The following is a 24168-nucleotide window of genomic DNA, read 5'->3' as shown; positions in this document are numbered from 1 at the left end:
ATATACATATAAAAGGCAGAATGCATTTTGCAGAATGTTTGTGTTGTAACTAAAATATAAAAGGCCACTTTCAACTTCCAGTTTGCTTAATGTTAAAGGTCACAAGTGATAACAGTTTCAATTAATTGAATTATTTGCGAAGCAGACACTTGTTTTTTGTGTGCTTTGAACTTATATTAATCAAACATAAAAGTACACTGTAAGTTCCGCACCAATGATGACAACGATTTACTCCTGCTTATTAAGTGACTTAAAATTTCTTCGGGGTTGGTGTCAATGCCTCAGAGTTGCTCGTCATTAATACAGGGCACCGCTATTTGACATTGTGCTTCTGAGGGAATATGCAATCAATAGATGGGTAATGATTTAAAGTATCTCCATTATAAAAGCCACGCAAGATCAGATACGTTCGGAAGCATCGTCATGGATGGTGAGTCCTAGCGAGTCATCGTTATCATAGATGCTATCGTTATACCGATTGTCTGCGGTATATGCGGTTGGACCCAATACGTCATATATATTAACCGCTGTGATAGCAGTCAGTGGAGCCCATATTCCTGGGCAGAAGAGAGCAGAGGAATACAAATCCCGATAAGAGGGGGCATCTACGAGATAAGCCTGTGATGTTAGCGTACTGGAGGGTGATCGATTGTTGGTTTGAAAGGTCCATTCTCTGGCTTCCTTCTGTTATCATCGCCTGTACGTCACTGCGCGGCAGGTAAGGCCCGTCCCACTAGTCGGCGATCGCGCTGCGCTTTTGCTGCGACCAAAATTGTGTTACCCTTGATTACATAATTGGAATATCATGCAAAATGTGAAAGTATGACTCAAAAGGCAACATTACACACAGCGTAAAAAGATTCGCTTTTATCCATGATATTCGTTGAGCTGAGTGCCCGGTCAGGTCGAAACGCGGTCGCAGCGTGGTTGCCGTCCTACTGGAATGGAGGTATAACAGGCCAGGGCTAGGGACGTAAACCATTGTTTCTTCCAGCTCTGTAAAAGCCGCCCAAAAATGTCTTAAGCTGTAATAACACGGGACTACCTAACTCACACTCATCTCAAGTATAAGTTTAAAATATGCTTAGACTAGAATTAGTCAAAATAAAAGGCAAACTAATTAGTGATGATCACGTTTTATTTTGGTAAGCCTTATTATAATACCAGCAACAATTACATACATTTATTGCACCATTCAACGGCATGGATATGTTAACGGCATGCAATTACTGAAATCTACAATTAATGTTTATTTGTGATACGGTAGCTCAGCACTGCTTGCCATTTATACCACGAATATCATACTTGTGGCATTTTTGTTTATGGAAGTAAATTAATGTTGCTCTGGGAAATGTATGTGCATACGAGTGTTTCCTGGGAATATTAATTAACTTGTGAATTGCTCAACAGTACATCATTAATAGCACCGGAGACTCATAGTAGGAGCGTGAAGGTCACAAGTCAATACATTATACACAACCAAGCGACTTGTTCATGATTTAAGCAAAGACTTATGTCGTGTAGCATCATAGCATCTAACTACATACACCTTTGCCCTTTGCAATAGGTGACATAATGACTTCTATTTGCAACTGAACTGGTCTTTGGTGACATTTTGTAATTACATTACAAATACCTATTTTAAGCTGATCGTAGAAACTATGTTATTGACTGCGACTGACTGGGCTCCAAGGACAAATACAGTAACACACAGTAACTGTCAAAGTACACTGGTGACACCAACATTATAACAGCATGTTGCAAATAGCACTCAAAGGAAAACATAAATGTTGACCTTGAACAAGTGTAGAAGACATTGTTCATGTAGACAATACTGCGCCTAGTGTTAAGAAAGGATTCGATCGATATCTGTTCACTTAGAATATTCTCATAATCACCTGCAGATATATAGCACTGAGCCGTTTCTGGGTCTCGCCCACTTTAACAATAGATATTTTAATTATACTCGCCTCCTTAGCTATGTAACCATAGTCACTAAATTACTGGAAAGTGGCCTCCTAGGTCGACGGCCGGAGTATATAACTACTTCAACAGTTTACGATGCCACTGTTATATCTTGAAAATCGAATGCATTGAGAAAGACGTCATGAATGAGTATTAAATGGTATTTGGTTTGGTAACAAAGGCCATTTAAACAATTCAGTTACGACTATGAGGGGACATACGGAAATAACATATTCTATTTCAATTACCATAACTTTCCTGTTGTAAAACCTCGTTGCTGCAGAACCCAACGAAGGATAAAATTATGTTTTGTTAGCGGCCCCTATCAAGGTTGTCATTCAGGGACGCATAGGCTGTGCGTATTAAAGCATCAGCGTGCTTTACTATTGCACAGGACTGACTCTTTTATTATTGTAAATCCTGGAAGGAATTATCTATTGCGCGGACACATAGATTAAATATTGCACTATATTTATACTCAACGACGTCAAATTCCATTACTTAATAGGAGGACGGACATGCAAGGAGGGGCATGAAACCAATATTAAATTAGACAGAGGAGGCAGTTGGGATTCATAACGTTGATATGATTTTACTCCATATCGCAAAACTTCACAAAATGGTAGGTTTTATTTGCCAGACTTTACTGGCAAGCTGCACCGCCACCTCTGTTTCCGGGAGAGATCGGGTTGATTCTACCTTAAGGTTCAGTACGTTGGTTTTATGTTCACGCTTTAATGTTAGTGCGCAGCACTTTGACATAATCCTCTACATACAATAGCCAACCTAGCCACACCAACGAGCTATGATGCTGTTTATAGAAATTAGCCGTCCGATTTCTGGTTGTAAATTTCGGTAGTATGCAGTGGCACCGCGTCTATGCAATCAGAATTCCCTTTTGGATCAATTTGTAACAAGATATGATTTATTGTTCTGATTTAGTCAGACCAGCAGAGAATGGAAAGCATTTGAGCTAATTGTGGTGTACCCATAAGTCTTCGTCTCTGGGCATTGGATGTTGAATATACATGCAGCCTGAATAACTTTGTGACATATACATCATAATTACAATAGACTAGACTGATGCCCTGCAAATAACCACGTCTACATGAAGAGTTTCTAAGTACTTGTCCTGTGTAATAGGAGTTTGCTTTCCATATGTGGATCATATCTGTTGTCAAAAGACAGTGTTTTGAATATACAGAGAGGCCTACAACACGTTGTCCACGCTTGTCGTTAGTGCACGACTCCCGCAGCCGCCTGATGGAGATGGTGGAGTCGGCTGCAATCGTCTGAGGTTCGGTTTGGCAGGCAGGGCAAGTGGGACCTGCTGCATGAAAAAAGAGCAAAAAAGAAACATTTAACTGGATTCATCATTACAGAGGAGGAACTTTATTGCACGACAATTGTACATGGTACAAAGTATTGCAAGAGTTCGTTAAACATAACAAAAAGTGGAAGTATAGCATTAGTTGACTTTTAAAAGTATATGAATGAGCATGCTACGTTCCAATAACTGGTAGTTATTTGCCTGAATGGTATTCGTTTACCTCTTCTTCAAATCCGATACCGTCGTCTCCATCGGGTTGATGGCGCTCTATGGTCGCGTATGGTGGGAGAGAAGTTGCATGGCCATGGACCAGACCTGTAGGATCAAAAAGAAAAAAAAAAGATATCAAGCTACTTTCAAAACGAAACACTTAAATCATGTTCAATGGTCTATTTTGCCGTATTAAGAACCACACTTAACATACCAGAGTAGGTGAGGCCCACTGATGTCCAGTCGTTCTTGTCGACTCTACGAGGAGGCCGTGGTTTGAGCGTACCGTCCATCTCCTGTAGCTCCAGGTCCTCCACACCGGAGTCAATGGTGCCGGTCTGCTTGGCGTACTTCGGTACGGGTGGCATCGGGCGAGATGCTTCCTTTAATCTTAACGCTACAAAACACATGAAGATTACATTTGATTGTAAGCAGGGACTTCAAGGCAGCTTCTTGATTTCTTTCCTCATGCACAATAATAATATTGCAACAGTGATTTCACATTTCACAAATTCATAGTTTTGTTTATGTGTATATAGTTACTATGTGTAAGGTTAAATGGGGATATGGCGATGTGTCTTGAGGGGTTTACCTGGACGTTTCTTGCTGTGTCTCTGCCCTCGTCGTTTGGTGATTAATAAACAACTCACGGCAATGACAGCCAGAATAGTCACCGAAACAGCAACGACGATGGTGATAAACAGGGTCTTACTCGTCTCTGAAAATTAGACATTATTATGCGATTAGACAATAATGTGTTTCTATGACATTTCAGAAAACCTAACAAGATGTCATAACAAATTCAGGAAAAAAATGCTTAGCCAGCAGGAAGGCTAGGCAAAACATACCATCTCTTTCACAGTAGGGCATTGATAAATAATCAAACCAAGATTCCCTTCTAATATCAATTATCTTTAACTTTTTCTCATATCCTTAAGACATCTTAAGTCATTGCGGTACCTTTAACTTCAAGTTTGATGTCGCGCTGTACTGTTGAGAACATGTTGGACGCCTTGCAAGTGTATGTTCCTTCGTGCGTCTTGGAGACCATGGATATCGTTAATGCGGACGACTTGCTCTGCCCCCCCTTTGTCTCTACAATGGTCATGCCGTTGTGTCCAGACCGAAGTTCTTTTTCTTGACCCTCGGTGCCACGCCATATCCACACAATCTTATCCCCGAGAGGATCCGCGATGACGTCACACGAAAGCCTCGCTATTCCCCCAGAAATGACGGACATCATGCTTCCCGCCCGCTTTCCAACCATGATGGGTCGCCCTGAATAGATAAAAGTTGTTGCTTGATGTGAGATATATCTAGTCATCAATTTTCTCTCCACGTTAGTCTTGTAACAAAGAACATTGAATAATTCAGTACATTGACGTAATACACGGTACAGCATGGGAACAAAGAGCTTAGCAATATCGATTTGCGTAATCTCAGGATCAGCAGGAAATTAATAGCTATCCTACCTACGACGTCAACATCTGCATCCCTTATTGCCTGTGGGAAGCCGTCGCTGGTTGCCACGCATTGATACGTCCCCTCCACGTCGTAACGAACCCGATGGAACCGGAGTGGATTTTCCCAGTAGAGGGTTGTATCCTTCCGCCGCCAGCGGATCCGAGGCTTTGGGTTGCCGTAGGCCAGACATTCCAGTGAGAAATCGTCCTGGCCGTAGAGTACAGTGACCTTTTGTTCCATGGCAGGATCTATCCTGGGTGGATCTAGAGTACATTTAGTAGACGTTATGTTAAAAGCATTAACACAATACTTTGGATCTTGTCTTGGAAAACTTTTACAAATAACATAAAATACATGCTATTAGATCTTAGAAGAGCGTTTACCCAACATTGACAAGCTACTACACCACTTGCACATGAATATAAAAATGAACATTAGAAACTTTAAATCCTTAAATTAGACATGGATGGCAGGACTCTAGGCCTTCAAGTGTCTCAGTCATCAAGAATTGCAAAACATTTTAGGCCTTAGAGATCTGTGTGGCCCCTTCCGTGACCTCTGACTTCTCTCCATACCATACGAAATCATCATCCGCAGATCTTATACGGCTCCACTAATAAGCTACCATTGAGTGGATAGCAATATATTACATGTTAATTCTATCGATGATACCGATATTGAAATAGCACTTACAGAGGACATCAAGACTGACAGCACCAACTCCAACAGGTGGGACACCATTGTCTGCTAAACACTGGTACACACCGGCGGCGTCTTGGGTGACTTTAGGTAGATATAGAGAATTCCCACTAGAAGAAACAGAAGTTATAATTGCAGTTGCCTTATGCTCGTGAACACAATCTACATTGCTAACATACGCAGGCTAAGAATACATGTCAGTTCTTTACTGAACTATTCACATGGCGTTTATATTCCTCACAAGAACGTCATGTCAAATGTATTATAACTTCCATTTGTCTAGCTCCCAATATTAACAGGATACTTTGAAGCAATTTGCTGTATTGCATAACATATGGCTTTTCCCATGAAAAATGATACATTCTGAGCAAATTTGTTTGAGACTTAATTGGGCACCCTTGAGCTCACTAAATCCAGTCACTGATCCCAGCTTTTCAAACATATATTTCATCTAAGGTTAAGATGTTATTAGTACTGATGCGTTATATCGGTAGTCATTAAGCAGGACTTAGGTCCCCATGTAGATGTCATATTATATGTATAAATGACACAAGTAATACCCAAAGTTAAAGGGACGAAGCTGACTTTTCTGTCACCGCGAAACAGGCATTACATGATTATAACTGCATTTGCCCCATCCCCTTATTGGAGAATACTTAGTTGTGTCTTTTGACACACATAATAGCATTTTATATATAGTTTTCTTCTTATCGCAAGCTGCCACTGCATCCTATTTAAACAGTTTCGATAAGTCTAACATGATGTACTACCGCATTTAAGTTTATGAACGTGATTGCAATACATCACTGTATAATGAGAAATAGGGATCTAACATGTCATGCCATCGTATTAAACTGTATCTAACTGTGAATGAAATACCTCATGGACCCCTGGTTCTGTGATGAAGCGACCATTTTCCTCCAGGTGATTGTGGCTTCCGGGTTGCCCTCTGCGAGGCATGTCAAATTTGCAGGGCTGGCCTCCAACACGTGCAAGGATGGTCGCGGGACCACGACTTCGGCCGGATCTAAAAATGTATCACGTTTATAGTTCTTAAGATGGCATCAAATTATTCAGCTTACCTTGCTCTATTTACTTTTCTTAAGGATATGATTTGTCAATGATTTGTATGATTTTTTGGAATATTATCCGAAATCTACATATGTATTGATAATATACGGTTACACGTATGACAAAGGTCCTGAGTGTACTCACAATGTACTGCTAAGGTCATTGAAGCTGCCAGTGCTGGCGTGAGTGTTGGAAAGCCTTGATCTGCCACACATGTCAAGTTGACGCCGTTGTCCCATTTCGTGATCCGCGCGGAGATACTCTGGGTCGTTAGTTCGCCGCCAGTCCCATCATCGCCTTCTTGTGCTGCCTCTATGTGGCCCGTGTTATTATACCAGGTCAGCCGAGGTGGAGGATGGCCTCCTCTGGAGCTGCAGGATAGGTGCAGTTGTCTTCCGGCCATGATGGGACTGTCTCCGCCTGTTATAATTGGCGGGCCGGCAGCCGGAACTGCAAAAGATGCACATATTCATTCAAAGAGGGTTATCGTGGCATTTAGCATCATCGTGTAGTGATATTTTCCAAGGACTCTCGCATAAACTGTTTTGAAAGATAACAGTTTACCGAAATGCGTTACAAGCAACAAAAAATCCATTATATGTAACAAAAAAAAATGCGATTGCAAAACTTTAACGTTATAATTAGCATCATATAATCAGATATATCTATACATTCAGCAGTGTTTTACCCTTAGTATATAGTCAATCACAATATCTTACCAACAACAGTGAGTTTTGCGTCCACCGGCTCAAGGCCCAATGTACTGCAGCGATAGACTCCCTCGTCTTCACGTGTTGCACGTCGTATCTTCAAATGGAATTCGTGCTTAGACGCATCGCCAATGATTTCAAATCGTGGGTACTTAGGGTCAACTTGCCGATTACTTGCGATTACGCGAAAGTTTGGTGGTCCTGCCCAGTTGATAACGTCGCTAGCACCGAGGCCACTAAAAGCACATTTCAAAATAACGGTCCGTCCACGGAGAGTTGATGTCGATTGTGGTGGAATGCTGTACTTCACGGCACCCACTGCAAGGAAAGGAATAGAAAAGACATTGAGTTTGGTCTAAGTTTTATCAGTCCCTGTCAGCCACTCCCCTTAAGCTATTCGTCCTTGATTGAATGGCCCGTAATACTGAGTGTTATTGCGGTGACACCCAGTAACGCGATAACACTGGCGAGGATGAAGTGTGACATGTTGTCGCAATAAAGATATCACGGTGGGAGTGTTGCGTCACGTTTGGTGCTTTATCACGTTTGGTGCCTAGGCACGGTTTGTGACAGTGCCCGCGTGTCACAAACCGTGCCTGGGACAAAAGCACGGTTTGTGACACTCGGACACCGTCACGAATGGTGCCCAACCGAGCACAGTTCGTGACACACAGGGGGTCTTATCCCATACTGTGCTTTTGGGCGGAGCTTAGTGTTTTGAGGGGGAGGAGTCTGTCCGACGCGTTTTTTTCCCTGCAGCCCGCCATCTTTGTTTTTTTTCGGGGCGCTGGGATGACAAAGAATCAGCGTAATTCTCGCTCATTGAAATACATTTCGCGCTTGTCTTAAATGATTTGGACTTAGAGTTGATGTGGCACAAACAGACGGACGTCTCATCACGAATTTCTACAACAGAAATCCGTCCGGAACCCTGCCATTCACGACTGTGTCCTGAGGCACGGTTCGTGACAGTGCCGGAGTGTCACAAACCGTGCTTTTGCCCCAGGCACGGTTTGTGACACTCGGTCACTGTCACAAACTCTGCCCAGGCACGGATTGTGACAGTACCTGAGTGTCACAAACCGTGCCTGGGGCAAAAGCACAGCTTGTGACACTCCGGCACTGTCACGAACCGTGCCTGGAGAGTGCCCGGGGCTACAACTTCCCGTAGCATTGATTTAGATCGGGCGAGCTGACTGCCTCGGGACGTCGAAGTAATCGGCAAGTGGCCCGATCCTAGTCTAGATCTGGTTTCCCTGGATAGAATATATTTAGTCGTTCAAATTGTTTTTGTTTTTTAGCATCTGTTATAGACACTGTCTTTTTGTGCCACTTCGATTCTAGGTCTAAGTTATTCAATTATTCTAGAGAGCGAGAATTACGCTGTTCCTCCTTACCTCAGCGCCCAAAAAAACAAAGATGACGGGGGGGTGGGGGGCTACTGCGGTAAACAAAAACACGCTGCCTTATATGGAAACGCGGGCATCACTGCCCCGTCAGTCACAGTGATTGACAGCACTTCCGGGCACAGTCTGTGACGGTCGGGCTGTGTCACGTTCTGTGCCTGGGAAAGCATAGAACGTGACAGGCATGGTGTGTGACGGTACAGGGAGTACATGTTTGAGGAGTGTTGGCGATTAGGCATTTTTCTCTTGTACTGGCGAATTTTGGTCTAGATTTACTTTATCTACATGTGGGAGCTTAAACATTCATATCAGACATAAAGTTTGATAAGTTGGCTGCTAAAATATCAGGTACTTTTAATAATTGGCAAGCAAAAGCGAACGTGCAGAGATTGCAAATATACAAAATATCAATGTGACATTGCGTAGTTATTTTCCCTTTGGAATGATAATTATTATGGAACCAGCCTGAAGAAGTTATACCTCATTTGGTAGTTATATAACATGAACAAAGAAAAAGAGACATCTACGAGCGTTTTTACATGAAAATTAAGAAAAATGAAATGTTTCGTATCAGAAATATCATAGAGGATCGGTTTGTATTCTAATTGTTATTAGGGGCAATAATAAGGAGAGGTTAACTATATTTAATATAATCAAAGTGCGGCGGAATAATGAATGAATGAATGAAGACCTTTATTGTACATGTTTGCCCCACTGGGCTAAGCACAGGTCACATGTTAACAAATACATACATATTCACGAGTATTACTGTACATAAACATCTAGCATACTCTAGTATCTTCGACTTCCTCTCGCTTCTTGGTAATTGTATAAATGTAGGAGGCTGTGTGATTGGTAAGAGTTGGTCTATCAAAGGCTGCAAGAAATATAAATTTCTCTCTACTATTCAGGTATCTAAAGTGAGGGAATTTACTTAACACATAACTGAAAATAATTATTCTATCGCTATCATACAAAGGACAGTCAACAATAAAATGTACTTCGTCTTCTAATAATAATAAGCTACGGTAATGAGAGTTGGAAAGCGATAAGTAATTGCGTTATTTGTCTTCGTTTCTTTTCTAACTGTTTAAAACGAAGCCCATATTCCTACTTGCAATACGCAGAGACGTTTAACTGCACGGCATTCACACGACCGCGGTAGACGTCTAGTTCCGGCTCGTTTGATGCATTTCATGGAAAGAATGTAGGAGGCCAGTTGGAAAAAAACTCACCACTCAGAGGACATTCAAAAGAGCAACAAGGCGTACAGAGCCAACTGATATCTGGCATATGTATGGAGATTAGTGGCTGACATTTATGGATGGTGGTCACTAATGTAACGAGAGCAGTTTTCGCCTTCTGTCATGCGAATCAAATTCTTATGCATCACTACACACCTAGCCATCAAATACTTCCAGGCGTAAATTGGGCATTTACATACTGCCGGGAGGAACTTTCCAACAAATTGTAGCATGGGAGGGTTTTGTTGAGTCACTCTCAGGTTTGTGCAAAAATTAGTAGCATATCGCATTATATTGTTAATGATCAAAGCCATAAAGTAAGGAGTATTACGCACAACTACGTGACAAGCATACATAATTTCCGTCTCAGTAACGACGGCAACATGAGAACTGCAATCCAAGAGAAATTTCTATGTATCTAGATCTATTCATACCAAGTTGTAACTTGTGGTCATGTTTAAGGTTCTTTTAATCATCTAAATCCAGCAACAACACGAAGTAATATGAGAAGGGAAGCGGCAACAATATTCATTAGGAAGGACAAGATCACTTCAGGAAATGAAAGGGTCCTGCCAAGGCATTCAATTTTGCACAGGCGAACCATGATCACCTGCCATGCTTCACAATGTTTGCAAAATTGATAGGCTAGGTCGGGGCCAAATCAAAGCTCTCAACTAATGTCATCGGGGTTAGGACAGGGGTCAAACCGGGATTGCATTGACGAGACTGTATGCAAGACAAGTCTTATGGACTGAAAGATGGGTTTTCAGGAGTCTTGACAGCAAACGCAGCGAACGGTTACGGATCATTTACCGACAGCTAACCCGGTATAATGACATAAACACATAAATCTAGGTTAGCAGCTCATGATCACAGGACACCATCGGTCAATAGATAATCACTTGGCAGGTTCTCTTGTTCACAGCCATGGAAAACGGGGTCATTCAGGCCAGATGTATAGACTATTACACCCATATGTGGTGGAAATATTTCTTTGACATCGACAGCATTAAGGGACAGTGCACTATACCGTGCAATCTTGGGACCTGCACGTTTTAACGACTAGGCAACACATAGCATCCGCACATACGTTTGGTTCTCATCTACACAAGGTTGTGAAGCATTAAAGAAGAAAAAAATTTCTTCAAAACGTAAAGACGGAGAATTAATGGTAAATTTGATAAGAAATACCTGATAAAGACGCCGCCAAAGCTAGGAAAAGGCAGGAAAATCGAAGAGGCCTCGTCTCTGTCGCCATCCCTGTGCCGTACGTGAACGTCACAGCGCCAGGTGCCGGGAGGCAGCGCGGGAGACGGCGTGTCTGAGCGTCGTGTTTCCAGGCATCTGCCAATAGTATCTCTTCAGGGCGATTCGTACACACATCACGACTGTTATGTTTGGGTCGATAGCACATTAAAGTTCATATGTGTAGTTCTCGTGTCTATACAAAACATAGGTGCAAATTGTGTGTTGTACAAGTAAGTGTTGTCTTTTTATAGAAGCCACATCAGCCACAAAGTCATCCCCATTAGCGCTGCATCAAATGACAATGAAAGATGCAGGCAAAATTGTACTTGATATTCAATTATATGCTAGGAGCTGTGGAACATGATTGATGGGGGTCAGACATGTTCACTCGAGTTGATAAATCCATGTCGGAGGTCGGGCTGCAAATTTGTGCGAAATGATGAAAGATGGATTGTGCTACATGTCATGTTTCCCCAGGGCAAAGTAGCGTCATCCACCTTTGCAACCCCGTAGTCGTTGTAGGGGTTGATAAGGTATGTATCCTGCAGGCAACGGCGACATCTGCGCTGACAAAAGGCTTCTTACAGGGGATCATGACTCTATCTCCTTACCAGACCCCGTTGATACCAAACTGCTGACAGCAAGCACCCTCTAGCAAACCAGCATGCAGATACTTTCCCGATGGTTTCATTTTGCATTCCGCCAGTGGGTTTCCTCTGCGTAAATGTGTAATATAATCCCCCGAGCTTTCTCGATCTGTTTCCCCCGACAGGCAACCACCTAACGGTAGAGAAGGTGTTTGGTACAAATGAATCGCCATAATTCAAAGTAATAACGTATGTAAAAAGAAAACTTAACTTAAACGAAGTGATTATGTCTTTTCACTAGAAGGCATCTCAACACATTGTAATCGAAGCTCTTTATGAAATGGTTAAACAAAAGTATAGTTACGCATATCGGTTTCAACATTCGTCGGAAATTAGTTTGCAAATTAGGTTCCGTAGCTCTTATCGCAAGACATCAGTGCCGTGTAAGTATTACGTTAGGGGTAAAAGGCTTCTTCGCAAAGATGTATCTGTAGAGGCCAATCTCAAGAACTTTTGCTTTAACATAAGATTCAGGCCTTGTATGTATGCATATATACGAAAATTCACTTGATTGTTGATATCAATACTGATGTATGCTAGGCTATGGACTTACCAGTAAGGTGTTAAGACAGCTTGACGGCTATAGCACCCGATGAAATACAACACAACAGAATTAATGACAACCCTTGTAATAGCCTCTATCTACTTGCGTAGCCTAAGCAGTATTTTATGCTGCAGATGCCACAATTGCAACGTATAAGCTATGAATATATAAATGAAAAGTAAGGCAAACATTAGTCTTATTTGAAAGCCAGCAGCACAACTATCTATAAATTAAAGGATATGCTGAAGAATGCCGTAAATCTGTTCACCGCCCAGTTTTTAATAATATTATGCCTATCCGTGTAGCTGGTTCGACATTTTGAGAAAAACGAAAATCATGTCTTGTTCTCATTCCAGTCGTGTATTTCTGCTTCTTGTGACATTGACAAACGTCCACCATTAGGCATCAAATGACTTCGCATTTGACAGGGATCTTAGGTTTTCAGATTGAAAGGAAATATTCAAATACCGTATCAGTTGCCTGGAATATAATTTTTGTTAGTCGTGTGCAACAAAACGAGTCAATGACCATGTCTATGAAATATACATCTAAAACGAGCATTAAAGTTTAAGAAAGAAGGTCCACAATATTTCATACGAAGAGTTCAGAGAAGAGTATGCAGGCAGAAAATAGTATGTCATAAGTGGTCATATATCTGCCTCCAACACTTAGATACGCCCAATCCACCATATCCAGGATATGCCACTGGTATATACATTATGAATGTCAACGAATGCCGAAGTTGAGGGCAACCTCAGGAGGTACTTATATTCAAATATCGCTTGTTTAAGTACCTTGTTTAAAGGACTAGTTTACTTCAAAACGTGTTGAACTAGGCGCGACACCCGTGAATATACCGACTTCTGCACAGTCTTTTGATGCTGTAATTGGTTGAACGGTGCATAGCTCTAAGTGGATAATCGTGCTCATTGTTGTTGTAAAATAGCTATGGATTGAGAACAATAACATTAAGTCAGGCAATCTGTCCATATAAAGCACGGAGAAAGAAAACAGATAGATACAGTTTATTTCAGTGATTTTACCACACTGTTATTGTCAACGTAAGCTGTAACATGAATCTCAAAAAGCACAATGGCACCAAAGCTGACTTGCGTTCTTTTGTCTCTCACTGTCTCACACCCACATATGCGTTACAGTCAGTATCATGGCACGTATACGTACGCAACGATCGATCCATTCTACTTCATTACGGACTATCAAGTACCACAGGAAAGTTGCGTCATTTACCCGAGCTGTGTATAATCACTTTGTCATCGTTTTGCCTTCTTCCACAATCCATTATCTGTGCCGTCTACCACTGCTACATGTGACAAGAATGCTTATTCAGAACACCGAACGACTATTGGATGAACAGAACCATGCAAGTTCTGGTGCTTCTCACCGTGACTACAGAATCATTGACTGGAGAACAACACGACACAACATTACCCGTGCCGTTCATTTTACACACTAGTGACAATGACACTTTATCGCAACGCTTTATTGATTATGCCACATCTATTGCATGCACGCTGTACTGATCACTTGACTAGAAAATGAGCTCCTGGGTATTTACATTTGACGGTAACAGCCCATGAACTTTTAGTAAGGTCTTAACCCAGAATCTACTTGCTAAAACTTGTTTCATGTGCTTCTATGCCTAGATCAGCCACAATCCTTATATCGATAACATGATCTCATTTGTCTGGCCCAAGGCATATATATACACAATGTATATCCTTATATGCACCAAAGGATTAAAGATGCAGTCACACAAACGTTCATGCCAGGCTTCACTCGTCCGATATTATATAGCTCACAAATTCCACAATTACATGCATATTTTGTTGTTCCTACATTGTCAATATATGCATGCACTAAAGATTGCTTCGTACGGATTATTCAACGTAATCTACACCGTTGTAACCAAGATTTGACGCATGTCTTACAGACCGTGTGCTTTTATAATGATGAAATACCAGAGATATTAGTATCGAACGTTTTCAATTGACCTGTGCTACAACAAGAAGACCGTAAATCACAAAGCGCATATGGTCAATGGAAATGACGACCTCGGCAACAATATGAACTCTTGTGTGAGTATATAGACCTACATGACTTGTGTTATTTATTGTCTACATGTGTTATTCATTCCCCAAGACTTTCTCTTAGATGGCGATTGAAGCAATACTGAAATTCATGTCTGGGAAAGTTTCTCACAGTACAACCTTATTGCAGTGCCATGCTCCGTTTGCTGGACCTAACTCACAAAAAATCGAAGTAAGATTATGGAGGTCAACAGGTCAATATACAGCGCCGTCCTTCTGCCACAGCTGCGACATTCATGAACGATGTCACTCAACCGTTGTCATTGGATTCCAGACAGCCACAGCTGTAACGTCCGAGAAGGCTGTCCATCAACCCATGTCATTGGATACCGGGGAACCCAAGGGGGCAACCTGCAAAATCAAATTGAACACCGTTAGTCCTTTGAAGCCAATAAGTCTATAGCGACGCGTTTATTGCAAACTATGTGCCTGAAGGCGGATTTAACACGGCTGACATGGGATTCCAGATGGTAAGATGGGTTGAGCTTTGATTGCTCTCAGACAAGGCTGGTTTTACCCATTTTTATCTCCCAGTTTATCTCTATTTCTCGTTGCTGCTTCAACGAGCAGTTTGTGCAGTATGAAAGCAATGGCTGGCTCAGAGGCTCAGTCAATTTTCCTCCATGACGAGTTTAATGGGAATAGCTTAAGGGGGCCCTCTTTAGAACAACTTCTAATTTTACGCGGAGAGGGGGAGGTGGTTAAAGAAAACCATTGTTGTCCGACAAACTACTAAATGTACTGTGTTTTGCATCTTTAGGGCAACAGTGTAACATAGAAAGTACTCCTTCGTCTGATAAAGGTCTAGGACGTTATAATAAGCACTTTGCTACGGGAGCTTCAGATGTTCTAAATGAGCTGTTTTGTGAAAATAACATTTTGGTTGCCTCAGTAGCTTTAATGGGTTCATCTAACGAAAGCCTTATACAGTTGTCGGAATGCGTCATTATAGGCGTAATGTACTCTAAGCTGAGTTGATTCCTCCAACCGGGTTGACGTATGTAGCATGGTTTCTTTGACAGGCAATACAAATGTACATCAAATAGGCTTCCACGGGTGGAAAGTACATTGAGATCCCAGACAGGAGATTGCGGAATAAGCATGTGCTTTATCTTCTAAACGGTTGGCTCTGTCTTTTTGTTAGTGTTTCTGGCGATAATGATCACTTGTACTAAATGAAGTGCTGTGAAATTCACCCCGCCCCAAGCAAAATCAATAGACACTAAGGTTTCTGACCTAGCCGGTTCATATGCCCCATTATAGGAATGATTACGAAAGAGGTATCGGTTTTCCGAGAGCTGTTCGTCTGTCTTTATGTGCAGCTTGTTCCGGCGGCGTAAGCTGGTGAATAAACTATTTTTCAGGTGAAAAATAGGCAAATTGGCGCCTGCATTTGTCATCGGCACTTTGTTGCTGCGCTGGCTCCCTCTCAAATCCCCGCCTAAGTCATCATCTTCTTCAGGCTCTATTCAAAAGGAGACAGGTTTAGAAATGGGTGGTAGTGGGTGAATTTGTCAGTCTGAATGCCAAGTTTAACTTCTGTGTGCAGTAGAAGAGCATACCTACCCGCTCAATGCTACCGTTGGGTGAGATGTCGAGAACAGCCTTACCACCAGGGTGATTGCGATGGTCCACCGCAGAATACGGCGGCAGAGACGTAGAATGGACTAATCCTGCATTGCCAAATTGTGTGGAAAAGATAATCACTGTATGATTGGTTCAGAGTTAAGCTGTGAATACAAATTATGTACATAAATCAGGCCTGCTTATTGACAATCTGTACAAGAGGGAAATACACCCACCACGAAAAGTGCAATGACTAGCAATGATTGTGCTTCAAAGACGCATAGCTACTCTGGCTGGATATTACTCTTCCCTCGAGCTATTACTCGGAATTGAATACCATGGACTTTGGTGTGGTTAGTCGATCGATGTGCACAGCTAGTACCCAAGCGTACACGAAAAGTTGGTGTTATGATTTTTGATATATCTCTATAAATACAAACATAGGAGAAATTGAATTTTTGTGAAGGGAACAAATGTGATAAGCACAGATGATTTTAATCATGAAAATTACGTTTTAGAACAATCGAAGTTCAGGTACAAAGCGAGTAAAATCTAGTCACACTTGGGCCAGATGATGAAAGGTAAAACAACAGATACCGTACCTGTATAGGACAGTCCAACCAACTCCCATTTCTTCTCCACTCTTGGAGGAGGACGAGGTTTGAGAGTACCGTACATCTCCTGTAGCTCCTGTAGGTCCTCCACACCGGAGTCAATGGTGCCGGTCTTGTACACGTACTTCGGCACGGGAGGCATCGGGCGGGGAGCTAAGACACAAAGGTACTTCGATTAGTAAGATATATAACGAAGATTTGCGGTAATAAAGTAATGTAACAAAGAAAATTAGCGTCAAACTCACTTCCTCCATGAGTATGAAACCGCGTTCTTTTTTTAGGTTTATTCAGCTTTGATCTGCTTACTTTTCTTCCGGTTAGCTTACATTCTGATATTGGTTAAACAATAAGCAACTGCATACCAGTAAGTTCTAGAACATCACTGAAGTTGATCTGGACATACCATCTTGGTGGGATTTGCATATCCAGCCCTTTTTCTTCGCAAAGAGAATCACAACTGCTACCACTGTCAGCAGTAGGATCGCTCCAGCAGTGATGGAAGTTATGACAATGATGTCTGGGAAGGAGTCTATTGGAGAAAAAATATAATGAGACATAAACTATGACCAGAAAGTCAATATTTTCTGGACCTAGTTTGTGATATTCATATATTGTAAAGAGCTGGACAAAATATTGATTATTTCCTCGTGAATTATTGTTTATATTACCTGATATCTGCAGATCGATATTTCGCTTGACGGATCCAAACATGTTAGTTGCCTTGCAGACGTAGTTTCCGGCATGTTGCACAGCTACCTTGGGTATGGTCAGAGATGATGTTATCTGTTGGTTTCTTCGTATTGTAACAATATGACTGGAGCCACTTGACAGCATTTCTTCCTGTCCGTAATTATTTCTCCATATCCATTTGATATCGTGTGGCAGTGGGTCAGCCATGACTGTACAACCTAGCCGTGCAGTTTCACCAGTCAGGACAGACATCGTGGATGAGTCTCCTTCCCCTTCCAGCTTCGGCTTTCCTAGATACGTAATTCATAAAACCCGACTTAATGATATGACCTACATGAGCAATTCAATAACTTATTTAATATATATAATAACTTGGCATTCACCAACAAACATGCTAAACCTAATAAATGTTGGAACGTTTTAATCAACAGTAGTGGTATGACGATGTTTGCAATTATGTGTACGTAATAATGATACGAACTGACCTACTACATCGATGAAAACGTCCTTTGTCCTCTGCGTGAACCCATCGCTTGTAGCGACGCATTGATACGTCCCTTCTATGTCATAGCGCACCAAGTGGAACCGGAGTGGGTTTTTCCAGTACAACTTTGTATCCTTCCTTCGCCACATGACTTTAGGTTTAGGATTGCCTTCCACGACACACTCTAAGGAAAATTCTTCATCGCCTTGAAGAATGGAAATCCTCTCGTCCATGGATGGGTCAATCTGTGGTGGGTCTGTCAAGCAGCGAATTTCAAGAAAACGTGTGTCGTTAAGGCGTTACTAAGACTAATGGAAACTATTTTGCTCGCAACGCAGTGTATGATAATATGCCTAACAGTGCTTGTGGCAATATTTCACCTGCACATTTTGCAATAACAACTGAAAGAAACTGTCTGAAAGGTCAAGAAAGTTATTGGCCGTCCTACTTGAGAAGACAAAAATGCCATTTTCTAATAAAAAAGTTACAGCGAACATACACAAACTGTTGAGAAAATGTTTCCACAGTTCAGTGACATTGGTTGGGTTCACCGATGCAGATGCTATTCCGTAAGGACATTAGTTAGATACACAATTGCAGTTGAACCATTAGAGTTGGTATAGTATACTTACACAAAACCTCTAAAGTGACAGTCCCAACACTTATGGGAGGCAGACCATTTTCTGCAGAGCACTTGTAAGTCCCTGCGTCTTGGCGAGAAGCACCCGGGATGTGGAACGTTTGCTCCCTGTGGGAAGCAATGAAATTGTTAAGATGTCACTCGACCTTGAACCACCAAATGGTGATAGCATTGTGTAATGACACTCTTGAAGCTAAGTGTCAAAAGGTGTCGCTCTCTTAATGCATATACCTGCATTTATATACGTTAAGTAGCATAACATTCCAGATGGTAAGATGGGTTGGTCTTTGATTGCTCCCGGAAAACGTCGGTTGTGCCATCAAACAGAACCATCACCTAAATACCTCACTGGCGGCCGTTTTGATACAATTCTGTGTAGCAAAATTTATCATTGTAACAATGAACATATTCCATGATTATGTTATTTTACCTGATGTTGCCCCTGAGAAAACTATTATGGCCAAGCTTGGTCCATCTAATGATCGCAGACGGGTTGCTGTCGACCAGACATGTTAGGTTTGCGGGTTGTCCTTCTATAACTCGTACAGATGTTCTAGGAATAGACATAGCTGGAGGGTCTGCAATGAACAAGAAAAGGTGCGATTGGTGTCGACAAGTACGTGATCGGCACACATGATTCACCTTCATATCCATCCTTGCCAATACTCAATTGTTCGAAAGTCCATGGTTTGCTAGTTATATATTTCCGAGTTATGAATAATGCTTTCGTTCCACGCATCAACTAACAAAGATAAACGACAAACTAAGCAACCAAATGTCAAATTTGTAATAGATAACAAGGTACACGGTCTCAAAGGGAATTGTAAACATATGCGTTTTTTTGGTATTTTGCTTACACCAAGCAAATGTCTGCCATACACTTACAGTGAACATTCAGAATACCCCAGGACTCTTGCTCAGATGTGATTTCTGGGAACGGTTGCCTGGCTCTGCAGGTTAGGTTCATGCCGTTGTCCCACTTTGTCAGTTGCTGAAGAGTAAGTTCAACTTCTACTTTGCCATCTCTCTCCTGCTTTCTCACTCGTTGTCCACTGAATGCCTGTGTACCGTTGTACCACGTCAGATCAGGTAGCGGGTGTCCTCCTGAAGATTCACATCTCAGTTGAACCTGTTGGCCTACTTTACTTGGCAGCTCCAAACCCGTCATCATAGGAGGATGGGGAACTGGAACTAGTGATCCATTTTGTTATGTGTGTTTGGGGCGACAATCTCAACAGAAGTTTAAAAATCTACCACAATATAGGAATGCGTAAATATTGCATTACAAGCCGCTTGTATGGGGTATCTTTGTAGTCAATGTCAAAGTCACGATATGAATAATCTCCATGATCTGAATGATTCATGCTGCAAGGTTGAATTGAATTAAAATTGAAATATATACGACTCTATTTTGCGAATATAACCTCTTACCAACTACAGTCAGTTTGGCTTCCATTGGGTCTAGACCCAAGACGGTGCATCTGTACATCCCTTCATCCTGTCTTTGGACATTTATAATTTGTAGATGGTACTGTCCACTTAATATGTCACCAACCAACTAGACAAGAAAAAGAAGAAATAAGTAATTGGGGTAAGACTAAAGGGAGGTCTGGATGATGAAACATGTGTTATTACTAACAAGTATTGCTTTATTGGCAAGATTGGAAAACAATATCACATTTTACAGTTGAGAGTCGTACCTGGTGGCGAGGGTATTTCGGATCTACTCTCCGGCCGGACGTTATTGGCCTCAAACCAGGTGGACCATCCCACCTAACAACATCCTCTGGCGACAAGTCGTGGAAGCTGCAGTGTAGTGTAGCTGTATCGCCCAGGAGAACAGCGGTGGGCAATGGTACTGCATCATAGCTGAGACCATGGGCTGCAACAGAAGGCTTCGAGGTTTGTACTGCATATATCAAATGTAAATACATGCACATGTATATGTCACAGCCAACATTTAAATGACATATCAATTATCTGCTTACAAAAGGTCTAACGTTCCGGCGGATAAAAGGTGCTACCTTATTCTGCTTTATAAATATGTTAATCACTACATTCATGTAGCAAATAGCTGGAGAAGCTATGACAAAAAAAATAAAAATCTGTATTGATCCAAATTTGCGGAGAATTTAAAAGCCTCGCTAAGAGTAGCGTTAGACATTCTTATGTCAGTTTGTTATCTTTTGATTATGTAAACAGATGAAACATGATATGAATTATTGTCCACATACTTAACAATACGGGTCTATTTTTTAGTTTGGATACAAAAATATTTACCCTTCATGGGTCACAAAACGAACTGAAAACATAGGTCATTGCGTATTCTTCGATAATCCGACAGTTGGATGCACAACGATTCGTATGTATCTAGGCCAAGGCTAAACGTGAGTTTAACGACAACAACTCAGCACTCCACTGAGCTGAGACTGGTGAGTCAAGAATCCCTTGTGATAACAACGCGTATCCAAGAAGGTGTCTGCGAAAGACAAAAACATTATTCATGCCAGCTTTGACATCGATAGAAACAAAAATTATCTCTGGTTTACATTGACCTTTGTACGTGATTGTTTACTGTTCACTGAGGTTGATTTTAATTTAACCTTTGAATCATATCATATTATATATGACAGCAGGTACATGCAGTAGCAAGATGCAATACTGGATATCAAATTCGTTTCTGTCTAGATATGATGAATACTGTGAAATCCCGGTAAACTACCATACGTCAAATACATCATACAGATGATTGATAGTGCTTTTTGATCCGAGATTCAATCGCCTCCGGAGAGTCTGTTGGAGTCCCTTTAGTGGACCACACACCAAAGAGGTTCGGTAGCTAAAGATTGTAGAGATTAGGCAGTCAGTCAGAATGGCTAAGAAACTTTATTACAGCCGTAGGGATTGGGCCTTTGTAGTAAACATGGTGTTTACTATGTATATCTGTACGTTTGCTTAATTTGCTAACATTTGTGAGTTGTGCTGTTTTCTAACAAAATCAGCCTCTCAGTTTTTCATACTTATTGCTGTATGTATATTTTGATTTCTCTCTAGACGCCAGCAAGATATAAGTATGTACATTTGCTGCTTACAATAATTTTTGTCTTCAAAGGCACGATACACAAAGCTTCTTTGATCCTTTTCTTTTCTATTTGATGTTTGTATTGACCTCAGTCTGTAGTTATGATACTGAAAAACAAAACAGTGCAATGATCAATTAGAAGTCAGCTAGTGTCACCATTCACCGTCCTAGTTGTGCAGACTCGGCAAGATATCTATCTTCACCAGCTAAAACACTGTACCACAGATGCGTGATCATGGCAGAAGTCTGTAAGGATCTGATTAGGTCTGCCACAACATATTTCCTCCAGACTTAGATTAGTGGATAGCGAGTGTAGAGCTCCGCTAATGTGCACCGCCAACGCTTGTCAGCGGGGAAATTAAGTCAAAGAAAAATCCTGACACCGGGGTCATCGATGTTGATTTTATGAGAACAACGTTGATTTGATCATTCATAAAACATGAATAATATTTCTCTGGCATTTTAGATATATACGTTTATACGTTAAGTGCAATTATGATGTATAAACGAATTCAAGAAATGAGAGGAATCAAACCATATTTGATTGTTATCCTGCACAACGTATGCTTTTTTACGCTCTTGTAATTCCAGGTAATGTTTGCTGTAAGGGTTATCATAAAGAAACTGCAAGTCTAAAGTAGACCTCTGTTACGTTCCTCAGGCTGCAAACTAAAGCCTCCTCCCAAGACTCCAAAGACATAAACGTCTTCAAACACTGAAGGAATACTAATTGTGTCATTGACAAAACGACCTGATTTCACTTACAGTGGAGACGCTTACCAGAGAAACGGAAGTCGTTGCATATGAAGCCGCGCTTTGATGTAAATGTCACTGTAAATGATAACCATCTCCTAGTTGGGGCATGCATAATAGGATTTATGCCCTTTACATGTAGAAAAAGACATGCCCTTATAGAGACCCATACTGTACAGGTCTCCAAGCTGTTTTATCAACATTAAAAACTTTCCGCCACTTTCTTTTGTGATTAATATACCATATGCACCGGCTGTTATACCAACAAGGCATGTAATACAACATAAAGGTATAATCTGTTTAGTCTATATTGTATTAACGTTTGGCATAGATCATTTCGTTCATCAAATGTGACGTTGAATTCAATGCCAATCATGATAGTTTGTTCTCATCCAATGGCATGTGCTAATTCCATTTAGATAATATCTTTAGACTGCAGGCAATGTGTTTTGGTCACGATCAATTCCAGTTACTTGTTCTGTGTAGCAAATAAGTAAGTGGTGTCATGTGGCAATTGATCCGCTAGCCATCTCTGTTCAACAGACAACGGGGCACTTTAGATAGGAGAACGTTAACGTCGGCGGTCAACGCGTCACATGGGAGCATGATGGTACATGGTAGGGCAAGATGCACGTTTGCCGTGGCCCGTAATAGTGTATAACCTGATCACTTCCCGTAATGGCTGCACCATGGCAATAACCTTATATCTACAGTATTTGAGAAGACGTTATCATACTTTAACCTAGATACACTATTATAGAAGATCGTTCCAATCAATAATGAACAGAAATGCATGATGCCAAACTTCATTATTCCTGCATCTGCTTGTAACATCAGCAATTTGATGAAAATCAAAGCAGTGACATTGTCTTGTTCGTCCCGTACTTGTTAAACTGAATGTTACAATTCTAAAATGGTTCAGACAGAAATATCCCTCTACATACATGAAGCACTCCTGCAATGGTTAGATTTTTTGACAAGAAATACTTCCGAGCAATGTCTTTTATATCACATATAAGATTTCGACATTGTTTCCAGCTATACTATGTGCTGATAGCGTATCTGGAGCATGCACTGACAGTATGCCCGATGTACTTTGCGTAGTCTGAAAATCAATTCGTACTTTTGTCTTTCTTATCACAAATTCAAACGTTTGCACGTACCTGGTGAAACCATGGTGAACATCAAGAATACAGGAAGCAAGCATGTGTTGGTACAAGTAAACATGTTGATCACACCATGTATAGCAGCTCTATAGGAAGTCTCATGGGTCCTAGCCTGCTCCAGTGTAGTCGCGTCTTCACCAAGACACAGTGGAAGAAATAGCCTCCTGGGTTCGAATTCGACACTGAATACAGGAAAAGGGATGCAAGAGTCTCATCTGGCTGTTCGCAGCCTGATTCAATGTGTATCACTCCGCACACACCCATAGACCCAGGCCCTTAATGAAAGCCTTCTACGGCCCTCGGGAAAAGCTGAACACATTAGTTCGGCTGGAAGATCCAAGTAATTTGTCCAAATTACATTATATCATCCATAATGCATAGCCTAAGTCAGTTAGTAAAGATTTTGTGCACAACTTCGTGGAACAATGAGATTATGAACTTGCAGAAGTCTGCAAATATGTCTGCGTGAAGAATCAAAATACCCACCCTGTTCTAAGGAATCTGTGCTTGTTTAGATGATGTCATTG

The 24168-nt window shown here is 41.3% G+C and overlaps 2 protein-coding genes and 2 long non-coding RNA genes across 4 annotated transcripts; all 4 read right to left on the bottom strand.

Moving 5' to 3' along the window:
• Positions 1–3175: 3175 nt before the first annotated feature.
• LOC136428637 (kin of IRRE-like protein 2) lies at positions 3176–5766 on the bottom strand. Its single transcript, XM_066418352.1, has 7 exons — positions 5663–5766; positions 4978–5232; positions 4466–4783; positions 4098–4223; positions 3720–3902; positions 3516–3610; positions 3176–3295 (listed from the first exon to the last, which is right to left on the bottom strand). Exons 2-7 carry the CDS (start codon positions 5207–5209, stop codon positions 3176–3178), a joined length of 1074 nt encoding a protein of 357 aa, XP_066274449.1. The 5' UTR covers positions 5210–5232; positions 5663–5766.
• Positions 5767–6512: 746 nt separating this feature from the next.
• On the bottom strand, positions 6513–7764 carry LOC136427856 (uncharacterized). Its single transcript, XR_010754527.1, has 3 exons — positions 7459–7764; positions 6884–7189; positions 6513–6695 (listed from the first exon to the last, which is right to left on the bottom strand). It is a non-coding gene; the product is annotated as an uncharacterized lncRNA (long non-coding RNA).
• Positions 7765–13549: 5785 nt separating this feature from the next.
• Positions 13550–19826, bottom strand: LOC136427848 (kin of IRRE-like protein 1). Its single transcript, XM_066417040.1, has 9 exons — positions 19526–19826; positions 19071–19218; positions 18633–18748; positions 18002–18256; positions 17495–17806; positions 17230–17355; positions 16815–16979; positions 16213–16319; positions 13550–14997 (listed from the first exon to the last, which is right to left on the bottom strand). Exons 1-9 carry the CDS (start codon positions 19809–19811, stop codon positions 14956–14958), a joined length of 1557 nt encoding a protein of 518 aa, XP_066273137.1. The 5' UTR covers positions 19812–19826; the 3' UTR covers positions 13550–14955.
• Positions 19827–20077: 251 nt separating this feature from the next.
• On the bottom strand, positions 20078–23822 carry LOC136427846 (uncharacterized). Its single transcript, XR_010754526.1, has 3 exons — positions 23639–23822; positions 20341–20522; positions 20078–20198 (listed from the first exon to the last, which is right to left on the bottom strand). It is a non-coding gene; the product is annotated as an uncharacterized lncRNA (long non-coding RNA).
• Between the last annotated feature and the right edge of the window lie 346 nt (positions 23823–24168).

The sequence above is a fragment of the Branchiostoma lanceolatum genome, chromosome 1 (genome assembly GCF_035083965.1).
Source record: "Branchiostoma lanceolatum isolate klBraLanc5 chromosome 1, klBraLanc5.hap2, whole genome shotgun sequence".
Taxonomy (NCBI): Eukaryota; Metazoa; Chordata; class Leptocardii; order Amphioxiformes; family Branchiostomatidae; genus Branchiostoma; species Branchiostoma lanceolatum.
This window is presented reverse-complemented; position numbering and strand designations above follow the sequence as displayed.